This window comes from Ovis aries, chromosome 6 (genome assembly GCF_016772045.2).
Source record: "Ovis aries strain OAR_USU_Benz2616 breed Rambouillet chromosome 6, ARS-UI_Ramb_v3.0, whole genome shotgun sequence".
Taxonomy (NCBI): Eukaryota; Metazoa; Chordata; class Mammalia; order Artiodactyla; family Bovidae; genus Ovis; species Ovis aries.
Window position 1 is genome coordinate 116731162 of NC_056059.1, and position 13639 is coordinate 116744800.

Genomic DNA, 13639 nt, shown 5'->3' on the forward strand with positions numbered 1-13639 from the left:
GCCAGCTGGCTTCCAGGGGCTGGGAGGCTGAGATGAAGCAGGCCCGCTGGGCGGGGCGAGTGTGGAAGGTGGGGGGCACCCAGGGAACGGGGCGGGGTGGGGGGGGCACGGCCGGTCTGAGCTCAGCCGGGAGGGGAGGCACCCGGCCCTGCCGGGGTCCAGGGACGAAGCGGGGTTTGCACCTCCCTGAGGACCCCCCGCCGTGGTCACGGTCCGGCCTCACTGGCCTCAGTACTCTCTGTCGGACCATCCGACGCCCAGGAAAGACTGGCCCGCCGCGCGACCAAACCGCTCCTGCCTGCTGCCCTGGCCTCTCCTTACAACCGCCGGCCCCTCCTGGACCCGGGACCCCGGACCCTGTCAGGGCCGCCCCAGCAGGAGAGCCACGCGAGCCCCTCCCTGCAGCCGGGCCTGGTCTGGGGCTCAGACCGCAGTCCCGTCTGCACGGCCCGTGAGGGAGGCACCCAGTGGTGACCAAGGCGGCCGCGCTCTGAGCCGCCCGCCTCCTCTCAGCCCTCCCGGCAGCCTGCCCCCTGCACGCCCCGGGCATCGTCAGACGCCGCCAGGGCCACACAGCGGCAGGCCCTCGCGTGGAAGCCGCGTCACCCGGGGGCGGGAGCTAGTGTTGCAGGGCTGCGGGCAGCCGGGCCCCCAGGCTGTTGCGCCCCGCCCCCTCCAGCGCCCCGCCCCCTCCAGCGCCCCGCCCCTCCAGCGCCCCGCCCCCTCCAGCGCCCCGCCCCCTCCAGCGCCCCGCCCCCTCCAGCGCCCCGCCCTCGCGCTCACCGCCGCCGCCCAGATAGCGCTGCCCAGATAGCGCCGGGCCCCGCTGGACGGAGGGCGGGCAGGGTGCCAGCGCTGCGACGCGCGGGCGGCGCCCGCTCTCCCCCCGCCCCTGGCACAAAGCGAGCACACCAGGCCTCCTGCTGTACTAATGTATTCCATCTTTCAAAAAGAAAGACATGATTTTAATATTACTTAACAATATGTTAAAAAAGTAGCCAGGCAGGCTCCGTGTTAATACAGTTGTACACTCTACAGACTTCATGGTGTGAGTACTGGTGGGTGTTTGCTCGGAACGGTCTCGTTCTGCGGGGTCTTACACAAGCTGGCTACAAGTCGGGGGTCAGACACGGACGCGCGACGTGGACACTCTGGACAGTGGACTGTGGAGGACGGCGGGCCCGCCCGCCCGGGCCCCCGGTGGCCGCGGGTGGAGCTGGGCGGAGCCCCCCGGGGGCAGGTGGCAGGACAGGGCGAGACGCAGAGGGCCGGCCGCGCGGGGACGGCTCGTCCGGCCGGCTCACGCACAGACAACACGCACACGAGCTCACAGCGCGGCCGAGCAGCAGGCTCTCGTCGGGGGGCTGGGCCGGCCACCGCGCCACCCTCTCCAGCATCCTCGCTCAGTGGGCAGCAAAGGTGGCTTTTTTCAAGCTGAAGTTGGACCAGTTGATGGACAGTCTTTGTCGGGTCTGCCTGGCAGAATCCAAACAGAACCTGGAAGACAGGAAGCGGCACAGTCACGGGGTGGGGTGGGGGGGCGTGGCCCAGCCTGGCCGGAGCTGAGACCCCCAACAACCCCCGCCCCGGCTCTCCGCCGGGACCGAGGCCACGGCTGCTGGGGAGGGCGGTCCCCCCGTGGGACATCGGCCAGCGCCCTGGACACCCCTGCGGATCTGTCTTTTCCTCTCGGTCCGCAGGGAGAGGGCCCGGCTGGGCCCTGCCATGGCCGGCACCCTGCCCTCCCTTACCCACGAGTCACGAGGGTGTGACTGAAACACGACTCTGCACCACCAGGACACACAACACTCCCCCGCCGCCCTCCGGGCAGGTCAGCGCAGCCCGGCGCCCCCCGGCCTGTCTGCTCTGCAGTGACGGCCAAGTTCTGCACTCAACGAGGGAAAGGATGTTTTCTTTCAAAACCTTCTGCATCATTTCTGAAATCCTCACCCTTCCCTCACTGATGTGGTAGCAGGAATCTGAATTAAACCATAAAATGGTACAGCTGTCCCTCGTCCAGCAGGGGCAGCGCTTCCACCTCATCTAGGGTCGACCTTGGAGCCGTGGCCCAGAGGACTCTGTCCAGGGAGGGGACGCCCCTTGGCCAGCCTGCCCACCCCCACCCACCCACCCTGGCGAAGGGGTGCACCGTCGCCCAGAACCCAAACCCCGAGTCCAGTGAGGCTGCCTTTTAGAGCTTCCGGAAGCTTCCACCTCTGCTGCCTCCTTCACACGCAGCCAGGGTGCTCAGCGGCTCCGGGACTGAACCCGAGCAAGGCTCAGGGGCGCTGCCAGCAGCCAGCCCGCCGCCTCCCCCGACGCCAACCACTTCCCTCAGGCGTGTTCCATGCTGTCACACAGACACGCCCTCGTGTGTGTGCGACACCCGTGTGCGGCTATGATGTAAAAGCCTGGGCACCCAGCCCCAGGCAAAAAAACCCTGCACGGCCAAGCCCAGGCGCGGGGCTGAGCCCCAGATGCAGCCAGCCAGCCCGGCCTGGTCACCACAGGGCCTCACGGTTCTCTGCAGGGTCGGGACCTCGCAGGCGTCCTCAGGGGCTGGGGCTGACCTCTCCACTTGGCCGCGTCCTTCGCCACCGTGGGCGTGCGCTCCTGCCGTGAGACCGCACCAGGCTGAGCGGACAGGACCCTGGAGGGCGCTCCCCGTGCGGACACGGCGGGCCTGGGCGTGGGATCCCGGGGGCACAGGACAGGCCGTTCCAAGCTCAGTGGATCCGCCAAGCTCTTTTCCTCGGGGGCACCTGATGCTCCGCTTCTTGCCTGCAGTGGGGCCGAGCCCGGCCACTCCCAGCACCAGCTGGCTGAGGCCTCCACAGGGAACCCGCCACAAGCTCTCTGGGCCACTGACTGCTTCGTCTGCCCACCTGTCAAGAGGCCCGTCTGTCCACAACCACCTGCAAGGCTTGCACACCTGGATGTGAATCCTGCGGTGTGCTTGCTGCAGTTCTGCTTTCTCTCTTTTTCTATTGAAGAGCAAGTTGTTGACTTTAGTGTAGCTTATCAATCTTTTATTTTATGGTTGGTGGGTCTGAGAAGGGCTTCCCTGGTGACTCAGATGGTGAAGAATCTGCCTGCAATGCGGGAGACCTGGGTTCCATCCCTGAGTTGGGAAGATCCCCTGGAGAAGGAAATGGCTACTCCAGTGTTCTGGCCTGGAGAATCCCATAGACAGAGAGAGGAGCCTGGTGGGCTACAGCCATGGGGTCACGCAGAGTCGGGCACAACTGAGCAGCTGAGGCCAGCACATGACACAGAGAGTAAACACAGAGTGGACTAGCCGCCAGCCCGGGGCCCCTGCCGGCACTGAGCCCCGAGCCCGCCTCACCTCGGAAGCAATCACCAACCTGGCTCTTCACACTGATCACCTCCGTGCCTTTCTTTACAGTCCTAACATCTGTGTATGCATCCCTGAACAAGACACTTCATTTCTAAAGACAGACTTCGCTGAGGCGTAACTGCCGCGCAGCACACTGCAGGGAGTGTCTGGGAAATGAGCCCATCGGGGAGGACACCGCACGCGTCCGCGCCGCCCCAGGTCTCCTGGCCGCCCTGGCCCCAGGCCAGCCACCCGCCGTCTGTCTCCCCACGCCGCCCCCGCTCCCTGGACCTCACTCCCGCAGCAGCCCTGGGTGGAGAGGCACCACCTGTCTGCTGGTGTGCGTGGCCCTGGGGGTCACTGCCAGGCTGGGGCTGTCAGTCAGTCTTGGCGCGAGCAGCCACTCTCCTCTCCCGTGAGCTTTCGCGGAGACCCCCGGAGAGGAGCTGCTGGACTGAACGGCAGGCACACTAAACAGTGCACTTCAGTCTGCCTGGTTCCAAGCCCCCGTGATGGCATCATCGTGTGCGCTCCTGCGTGCTGGGTCTTGTCTGACATGCAGTGTGTAAGGAGTGTCCACGGTGCACACGGCGCGGCTCCATCCCTTTCCCCTCCCAGGGCTGTATCGCAGGTCCGTCCCCACGTGCTCCAGAAACACTGCGTGGAATTCCACAGAACCCTTCCTGGGTTTTAAATCTACAGATAAACTCGGGGAAGCGCAACGGCTTAAGGTGCCAACCCTCCTGCGAGCGCACACGGAGCCTCGGAGACCTGGGTCTTCCACGCTCCTCTGTGGCCCGACTGACAGACACAGCACAGACTTCGGCGCTGTGATGACTGCTGTCTTTATTCAAACTCCGTTTCTGTGTTACCGAGGTGGAGAGAACAGCAGCTGACTTCGGCGCACTCACCCTACAGCCGGCTCAGCCACACAGATCAGCCGCTCTGAGTGAAAGCCTGCGTCCTCCCTGCAGGCCTCGGGCCCCTGGTCTCCGCTCCTGTCCCTCTGTCTGTCCCGCGTACCGTGCGCAAGGCCGAGCAGCAGCAGCGCTGACGGCAGGTCCGCTCCACAGGCGCTTCCACACTCCTCCCCCTTTGGAAGATGCTCCACCCACGTCTCTCCCTCTGCTGGTGAATCCCTTTTTTCAGGATAAAGATATTTCCTTCCACTGCTTACTGTTTTTTCTTTAATTAATTATAAATGGGTCCTAAGATCTTAGCAAAGGTATTGTCTGAACCCACTGAAATGACTGCATGCCTCTTCTTTCATAATGTAGCAAAAAACACTTCCTAATAGTAATTCAGTCCTGGAATAAGCCCGTTTGGTCACATGCAGCTTTTTAAAAACATACTGTTGTGACTTGGAATGTGAGCATTTTCTTGATGACTTCACATCTGACACTTGAGAGAAACGAATCTGCGGTCGTCCATTTTCTCTGGGGCTGGTTTTAGCACCTTTTGGTATCACTGTTGCACTTCTTTCCTAACATGAAGCGGGGGGACTTCCCTGGAGGTCAGTGCCCAAGACTGGTTTTCAATGTTTTCAAAGAATCAAATTTTGGCTCTGCTGATCTCGGGTTCCTGTTTCATTATTTCTCTTATGTATTATCTCCTTTGTTTCACTTTCTTCCAGTTTATTCTATTGTTGCTTTTCTAATTTCTCAAATGAAATCCTAACTCACTAATTTCCAGGTTTTTACTACCCAACTCCAGCATTTAAGGCTTCAGTGGACGTGCTCCCAAGAGCAAGCCTTTTCTCAGGCTTTCCTACAGCACAGCTGACTGACAATGTGCGCTGCTCTGCTGTGCACTGGAGCGGCTCAGCTACGCCTCTGCGCCTTTCCATCTCCTCCGTGCGGGTGATCCCAGGACACTGCATGCAGCTCCCGGCGCTCTGCGGGAGGACCTTGCTGTCCCCCGATTCTGCACGGAGGCGCCTGCTCACCCGTTCTCCGCGGAGCAGTTTGCATCTCCTAATCCCGCACTCCTACTCCGCCCTCCGCAACCTCCCTCCCCTGGCGACACCAGACTGTGCTGCAGGCCTGTGACTCTGCTTCTGCCTCACAGACAGGCTCCCATGTGCCGCAGTTCACATTCCACACAGGACTGACATCATGGGATACTCACCTTTTCCTTTCTTACTTCACTTACTAGGATCGTCTCTAGGTCCATCCATGTTGCTGCGATGGCATCATTTCATTATTTTTATGGCTGGTTAATATTCCATCGTGTCTGACTTTTTGTGACCGAATGGACTGCAGCACGCCAGGCCTCCCTGTCCATCACCAACTCCCGGAGCTCACTCAGACTCACGTCCATCAAGTCGGTGATGCCATCCAGCCATCTCATCCTGTCGTCCCCTTCTCCTGCCCCCAATCCCTCCCAGCATCAGAGTCTTCAAATGAGTCAGCTCTTGACATCAGGTGGCCAAAGTACTGGAGTTTCAGCTTCAGCATCAGTCCTTCCAATGAACACCTAGGACTGATCTCCTTTAGAATGGACTGGCTGGATCTCCTTGCAGTCCAAGGGACTCTCAAGAGTCTTCTCCAACACCACAGTTCAAAAGCATCAATTCTTTGGCGCTCAGCTTTCCTTATAGTCCATCTCTCACATCCATACATGACCACTGGAAAACCATAGCCTTGACTAGATGAACCTTTGTCAGCAAAGTAACGTCTCTGCTTTTTAATATGCTGTCTAGGTTGGTCCTAACTTTTCTTCCAAGGAGCAAGTGCCTTTTAATTTCATGGCTGCAGTCACCATCTGCAGTGATTTTGGACCCCCCAAAATAGTCTCTTACTGTTTCCATTGTTTCCCCATCTACTTGCCATGAAGTGATGCCATGATCTTAGTTTTCTGAATGTTGAGTTTTAAGCCAATTTTTTCGCTCTCCTCTTTCACTTTCATCAAGAGGCTCTTCAGCTCTTCGCTTTCTGCCATGAGGTGGCCTCGTCTGGTATCTGGCCTTATCCACATCTCTCCCGGCACTCTTGATTCCCGCCCGTGCTGCATCCTTCCAGCCCAGCGTTTCTCGTGATGTCCTCTGCATGTCAGTTAAATGAGCAGGGTGACAAGATACAGTAGCCTTGATGTACTCCTTTCCTGATTTGGAACTAGTCTGTTGTTACATGTCCAGTTCTAACTGTTGCTTCCTGACCTGCATACAGGTTTCTCAGGAGGCAGGTCAGGTGCTCTGGTATTCCTATCTCTCTCAGAATTTTACACAGTTATTGTGATCCATACAGTCGAAGGCTCTGGCATAGTCAATAAAGCAGAAGTAGATGTTTTTCTGGAACCCTCTTGCTTTTTTGATGATCCAACAGATGTTGGCAATTTGAGCTCTGGTTCCTCTGCCTTTTCTAAATACAGCTTGAACATCTGGAAGTTCACTGTTCACGTCCTATTGAAGCCTGGCTTGGAGAATTTTGAGCATTACTTTGCTAGCGTGTGAGATGAGTGCAATTGTGCGGGAGTTTGAACATTCTTTGGCATTGCCTTTCTTTGGGACTGGAATGAAAACTGACCTTTTCCAGTCCTGTGGCCACTGCTGAGTTTTCCAAATTTGCTGGCATATTGAATGCAGCACTTTCACAGCATCATTCTTTTAGGACCTGAAATAGCTCAGCTGGAATTCCATCACCTCCACTAGCTTTGTTCATAGTGATGCTTCCTAAGGCCCACTGACTTCGCATTCCAGGATGTCTGGCTCGAGGTGAGTGATCACGCCATCGTGGTTATCTGGGTCATGAAGATCTTTTGTGTACAGTTCTTCTGTGTGTTCTTGCCCCCTCTTCTTAACATCTTCTGCTTCTGTTGGGTCCCTACTGTTTCTGTCTTTTATTTTGCCCATTTATTGTGTCTAATTCTCTGTAAAGCCCAAATTGCTTTTTGTATCTTGAGGCTGTTTTATTAAACACGTAGGTTTAAAATTCCTATTTCTTCCTAACAAATGGAGCATTTTATCATTAGGAGCAAACTCCACCTATCCCTTGTGTTAAAATGCATTTCATCTGAGAATAGCACAGCTGGAGCAGAGCTGTCTTTCTCTGTGTTTCCCCCTCTCTTTTTTGAGAAAACAGTCTTATTTACTTTTGGCCACGCTGGCTCTTCGTGGCTGTTCGCCGGCTGCAGTGAGCTGGGCTGCTCCTGGTGGCGACGTCTCCTGTCGGGGAGCCCGGGCTCAGGCAGCTGCGGGGCCTGGGCTGGGTGGCCCTCTGCAGGTGGGACCTCCCCAGACTGCGGTGAACACGCGTCTCCCGTGCTGGCAGGCAGGTTCTCCACCACCGAGCCCCCAGGGGAGCCCCCTGTCCCTTTCCAGTACAGTTCAGGTTATTTTCTCGTATACAGCATATACACGTATTTATGTGTATATACATTAAAAAAACACCACAGTCTGACAAACTCTGCTCTTTCTGCTTGCTGCCTGTAATGGGCACTGAGACAACTGGACTTCTGCCATCTTTGTAGAATCTATTGTGCTCTCTCTACACTTGTTTTTTGAGTTTTTATTTTTTTCCTCCTACTGATTACGAGTTTATACATTTTATTTCTATTATTTTAATGTTTGCTATTAAAATTGTGTCCAGCCCATTTAGGTTCAGTCTGAATGGTAACTACCCTAGCAATGAAAAAGGGGCTGAGGATACTCAGCTCTGATTACATCACACCGAGCAGATGTGCTGCTGATGCTCAGTACTGGGGCTCCTTTATGTATAATGTCAATCAGACATTTACCAAGATTCACCAGGAAGCTGTTTCCTTCCTTCCTTCCTGTATCAGACTAATCTCCTGAGCTCAGTTTCCCTTTTCTTGTGCCTTGCTGTATGGCTCCTGAGATCCTAGCTCCCTGACAGGCAGGGAACCATGCCCCTGCAGCGTAAGCACAGAGGTAACCACTGGACTGCCGAGGAATTCCCGATTTCCGTTTTTGACAGTGTAATTTTACAGCTTCCTTTTAAACAGGTCTCCCCGCAGCACGCCCCTGCAGCCCTTCTTTATCACGGGGAAGGAGAACTTTGGGGGGTTCATGCTTGCGGACTGGCAGTCTTCTCCGACACCAGGCATCGCCCGTGGTCTCTGACTTTGAACGCCACGTGGAGCAGCGGAGTTCTGTTCGTTTACCCTATTGGTACAGGCTGTGCTTCTGATTCTGTAGATTCGCGTTTCTCATCAGCTCTGCAAATCCTGTCTCTTTAAATCCTGCTTTCCCACCGTCTCTCCCTCTCCTCTCAGAGGGGCTTCAGCTAGACGTGCGTTAGACTGGGCCTCCTCGTCGCCTGACCCTTCGTCCACACTTTCTATTCTCCTTACCTCTCGGTGCATTCCAGCGTGCCTTCCAGTTCACCCATTCCCTCTTCAGCAGTGTCGAATCTATCACCTGTCTGTCAAGACCTTGATTTTAACAAGTCTGTTTTCACTTCCAGATTTTTATTGTTTTCCCTAAGTCCTGGGTGCTTGACAATCTTTGTTTATAATAAGTCATCTATGATTATAAGCTGCAGGAATCCTGCAGGTCCACCTTGGGGAAACTTTCCTCCGAAGTGTCACCAACATCCCAGAAATGCCCTATTATTCCATTCCCTGCCCTCCAGAACCCAGCTTCAGGGCAAACTGTGGAAGAATTCAGTAATTTAGCTGTACCTTCCTTTGGACTTTGTACAAACACGTTCATATCATCTGAGAATGACAATTCCACGTCTTCATCTGAATCCTTATCCCTTTGTTTCATTTTATGTCTTTAGAAATAAAAGCTGTGATAAGAGGCATCCTTATTAACATTATTAATCTCAAAGAATAGCTTTTAACGTTTCACCGTTAACTATAACATCCGCTGTATTTTATGGATACGCTGCATTATGCTAAGGATGTGCCTTCTGTCCTAGTTAAGAGTTTCCATTGTGAAAGCTTAACTTTAGCAAATGCTTTATCATCTCCTAAGAGGTAAAACACACACACATTATACAATAAACATAGTTTTCAGAAACACTTAGAATTTCCTATCTCAAATATGAATTAATGACACTGGAAAATGCTTCTTTTTTGAGTGTGTGTGTTTTCTGAAACAAAGAATTAAAGTACTGCTAAATAAAGAACAAAGCACTTTAAAGAAATTTCTTGCCGTAACTCAAATAGGACAAAGTATTACTGAAATTATGACAAACACTATTAAACATGTCTGCATACCAGAAAAATGGAATACATTATCCAAAACGTTGCTTTTCACCTTAAGAGCGTGCCCTGTCCCTGCTCCAGCACCAGCACACACAGAGATCAGGGGGGAGATCTGTGAGAACAAAGGCGTGAGCCCCGGCGACGCCGCGAGCCCAGCTCCACGCCCACGGGGAAGGGGGTGGTGGCCGTGAGGGCAAGGAGGCCAGCGCACGTGCAGGGGTGTGGGTGGGGCACGGCACAGTGGCCAGGCTGCGGGGCCGCTGACACGACCTCTGCCCCAGACTGACGGCAGTGCTCTGGGAGGGACATGCACGGCACCACGGAACCCCTGCTGCCTCAGACGCCAGGCCTAACCCTTACCTTTTGAAATATTCCACTTCCCTCTCCGTCTCATCCATGTCCACGCTGTCTAGGTCGATATCTTTAGGCAGAAAGACATCATCTGCAAAGTGAAAGAGGCAAGTCAGCTGAGCGGCAGACCATCTTACCAGAACGGAGCAAAGCACTTGGTTTTACTTCAACCGCTTCACAAACTAACAACCTTTCCCAGGATGAGATTTTGCAAAGGGCCAGAGGTGGGCAGATACCGTGGGATGAGCTGACTCGTGTGGAGCAAAGGCCCCGCAGAGGTGGCGCAGGGGCTGCGGCCTGGGGAGAGCCCTCGAGAGGCCACGCTCCCGGTCCCCGGTCCCCACTGGAGGGGCAGGGGCAGGGCTGCCAGCAGACGTGAGGCATGTCTGGGCCCTGGACCAAGCCTCTGGAGAAACCCGGCTCTCCCAGGCCTTCGGCTCATTCGAGCACCCTCCAGAGACTTTATCATCAGCCTGAGGCTGTCCCAACCAAAGAGTAAGGCTGTCTTTCAGTCTGCAGGTGAGGAGCCCTCTTTGGAGACAGGTTACAGCAGGCAGCCTTGGCACCTCTGGGGTCCTTAACTCTCTCCTCTGCTTTGCCCTCAGTACGGGGCCTGCAAGATGTGGTGCGCTTCCTGCCTGAGCTCAGGTGCCAGAGGCTCCATCCGTGCACACCTACACACTGTGGGGGCTGGGGTGAGGGGCGTGGTGCCCACGCACCAGCAGGCTCCACCCAAGGAGCGTGCAGGCCGCCGCTGCTGCTCTGTGCAAGGCCGCTCCCCACCGCAGCATGGCACAGCTTTTGCGATCTTCCCTGAAGCCTCTCTCTCCTCCTCTCACTGGGCGTTTGCACAGGAGTGTGACAGAGCACCCCCGCTAACACAGTCACAGAGGCGGAGCCGCGGCCTGGCTGCACACCAGCTGCCCGCAGTTCTGAGGGGTCCCAGCGGCAGGCGGGGGCCATCACACCCACGCGCCACAGCAACGCTGCCCCCAGGACCAGCAGGACCACAGCCCCCTGCGGAGCTTACTGCCTGGGTCCTTCCCTGAAGCCCTGTCCCCCTGGCTTCACCCACAGCTGGACGCCAACACCACCACCCCATCCCAACCTCCGCTGGGCCACACGTGCACAGAGCCACCTCCTCCGTGCAGCCACCCTAGGCGGGCGCAGCCACACCCCTCCACTTCCGCTCCTCACGATCCCGCCCCCGGTCAGCAGTCTGGGCACGCCCCTTGTCAATCGCCAGGGACGCCTGTGCCCCATCCCTGCTGCTGCTTCCTGCCGTGCCCCCCGCCCCACCCCCCCATCCACTCACTGTCGCCTTCACCAGTCTCCTCCCCTTGCAGAGACCGCTCTCCAGGCCTCGGTGCACACCTCCCAGCAGCACCGCCCGGGGGGGGGGGGGGGGCGGGGCAGGGGGCGGGCGCGGGGCGCCGGCGCGCTCGGGGACACTGCACGCGAGGAGAGAGGTAGTGAGCCAGGAGGTTTATGAGTTAAGAAAACGACGACCTGGAAAGCCCAATCGCAAGCTGCTCCACAGATATGACAGTTCCAGAAGAAGAGCAGCTTCAACCACACACACACAAAAACAGCAGGAGGTGGTCTTCCGGAGACGCTGCCTCTATAAAGTGATTTCTGATACTCTTCTGATTAGAACAGACAACCAGGGTCAAAAATCGTGGTGCAAGGAAAAAGTAGGATGAATCTATAGCCAGGTTCAGTACTGGACAGACATTTTTTGCACAAATAAACTGTAGTAACCAGAGTGGAGAGAAAGATGACCTAAGACCAGGCCTGGCTGGCTGCTCACGTGCAGACCACGGAAACCGCAGGCTTCTCTGGAGCTCGGAGGACTTGCCCCGGCCCTGATGGAGGACACGCGCCCAGAATCTCTGCAGGAGGTGGGCACCTGCTGTGCTCACTCGCGGGCAGGCCTACGAGCACCACGTGCTCTGACGACACAGCGCAGCCAAGAGTGGGGCGAGAAGGGGCCTCAAAGTGGGGAGCGGAGCGGAGGCGCTGCGAGAGGCTGCCCGCGGCAGGGAGCAGGGCCACGCCCACCAGGAGCAGGGCGGGGCGCCAGCAGAGAGCCACACGTGTTCTGAAACAGGGACACGGCACCCAGAGAGAGAGGCCACACAGGAAACAGGTCTACTAATCACTCAGTCATGTCAGGGCTGTCCGATCAGTACACGGAAAGGGGCTCACCTCACCTGCGGTGCGTAAGACTGTCAATACGGCTCACACAGCAGGACTCAGGTGTCAAAATACAAGGCAACGACCTAAAACCAAGTGACTCAGAAAGGCCAGAAACGGAGGGAGGATGACAAGGGTGCCTGCCAGGCAAACAGAAGCAAAGGGACAAAGGAGAAGTCAGGCCAAGAGCAAGAAGCACAACAGAAAGGAGAGCCTGAACAATAAAAGCCACGGTTCAGTAAGGAATTGTTAGGGATGTGCACCAAGTAACACAGAAGCCGCCTCTGTAAAACAAAACACAGGGAAAAGGCCTCGATAATAAATAACAGAACATGGGTTAAGAGGGCAAAAGCCAAGAAAGTTATGGAAGACTCAAATATAATTCAAAATATATCATGGATATAAACGTATTTAGACATAGATTTATACCATGAAAACAGAGAAAATATACTTTAATCTCAGATGCACACAGAGAAACCACAAAAACTAGTCACAAAAATGATACCAGGAATTTAAAATCACCAGTAATTAAAAGCAGAAATATAAACACTACTCTTGAATCACAGAGTCCAAAACCTAGAAATAATTAATATAACAGAGGTTCTCCCATCTGGAAAGCTAAAAGCCACCTATTAAACTACTGGGTTAAAGGGGGTAAAAACTACATGGAAATTACTGAATTTCTAAAAAAGAAACCAAGTGGAAATATTATCTGATATTATGAGATATACTTAAAGGGAAAGTTCAGAGAAAAATTTTTCAGAGAAATATTCAAAGTGTTACTTTGATCAATAAAACTGAAAGAATGAAAAGAAATGAACTCAATTCCCAAGTGGAAAAGTTGTAAAGAACAATGAAGTGAAACCAAAAAAGGCACAGGAAAAAAAGATAAAAATGGAAACTAATCCAGCAGAGGAAAGAATAGAAATATCCCTAATTACTAAATCAAGAGTCTTTAAAAAAAATTATATAAACTATTTTAGAGTCCAACAATAGGGAGAAAGGAAGCACAAATGTACAATATAGGAAATGACGGGAGGAAAACCACCATCGAAAGAAATTTTTTAAAAAGAATGTACTTTGGGGACATCCGTGGTGGTCCATTGGTAAAGAATCCACCTTCCAACGCAGGGGACGCAGGTTCAAACCCTGGTCGGGGAACCAAGATCCCACATGCCTTGGGGCAAGGAAGCCGGGTGCCACAGCACAGCTAAAGACAAACAAACAAACAAACGCGTGTGCTCCGCAGGCATCTGTGCAACTAGGCTGGAAAACTAGCTGGGCCGATAGTTTAGCACAGAAACACAGTTTACAAAAATTAACCTCATAAAACACAGAAATACCTTAACAAACCAATTACCACAGAGGACAGAGAGAATGTTATCAGGAAACTACCCGCAAAAAAGGCGCCAAGCCCAGGGGGCTGCACGGGAGACTCCCCTCAAATCACTAAATCCTCACGGTCCCAGTGGAGGGAGACTTTCTCACCAATACTGAAAATGAAAAAAAAACCTTCCTCATCATTATGAGGTGCAACAGGTCTAAGAAGAAAAACGTGTACACAGATGCTAGAAAACCTCTGAC

General features: G+C 54.5%; 1 protein-coding gene across 8 annotated transcripts in view; it reads right to left on the bottom strand.

Moving 5' to 3' along the window:
- Positions 1–918: 918 nt before the first annotated feature.
- FAM193A (family with sequence similarity 193 member A) overlaps positions 919–13639 on the bottom strand; it is a 150598-nt gene continuing 137877 nt past the window's right edge. For all 8 annotated transcript variants that reach the window (XM_060417466.1, XM_027971298.3, XM_042251714.2 and 5 more), the window contains 2 exons: positions 9869–9950; positions 919–1497 (listed from right to left, as the gene is read on the bottom strand). In XM_060417466.1, the coding sequence (XP_060273449.1) occupies positions 1404–1497; positions 9869–9950 (176 nt within the window). In that variant the 3' untranslated portion in view covers positions 919–1403. The remainder of the gene's footprint in view (positions 1498–9868; positions 9951–13639) is intronic.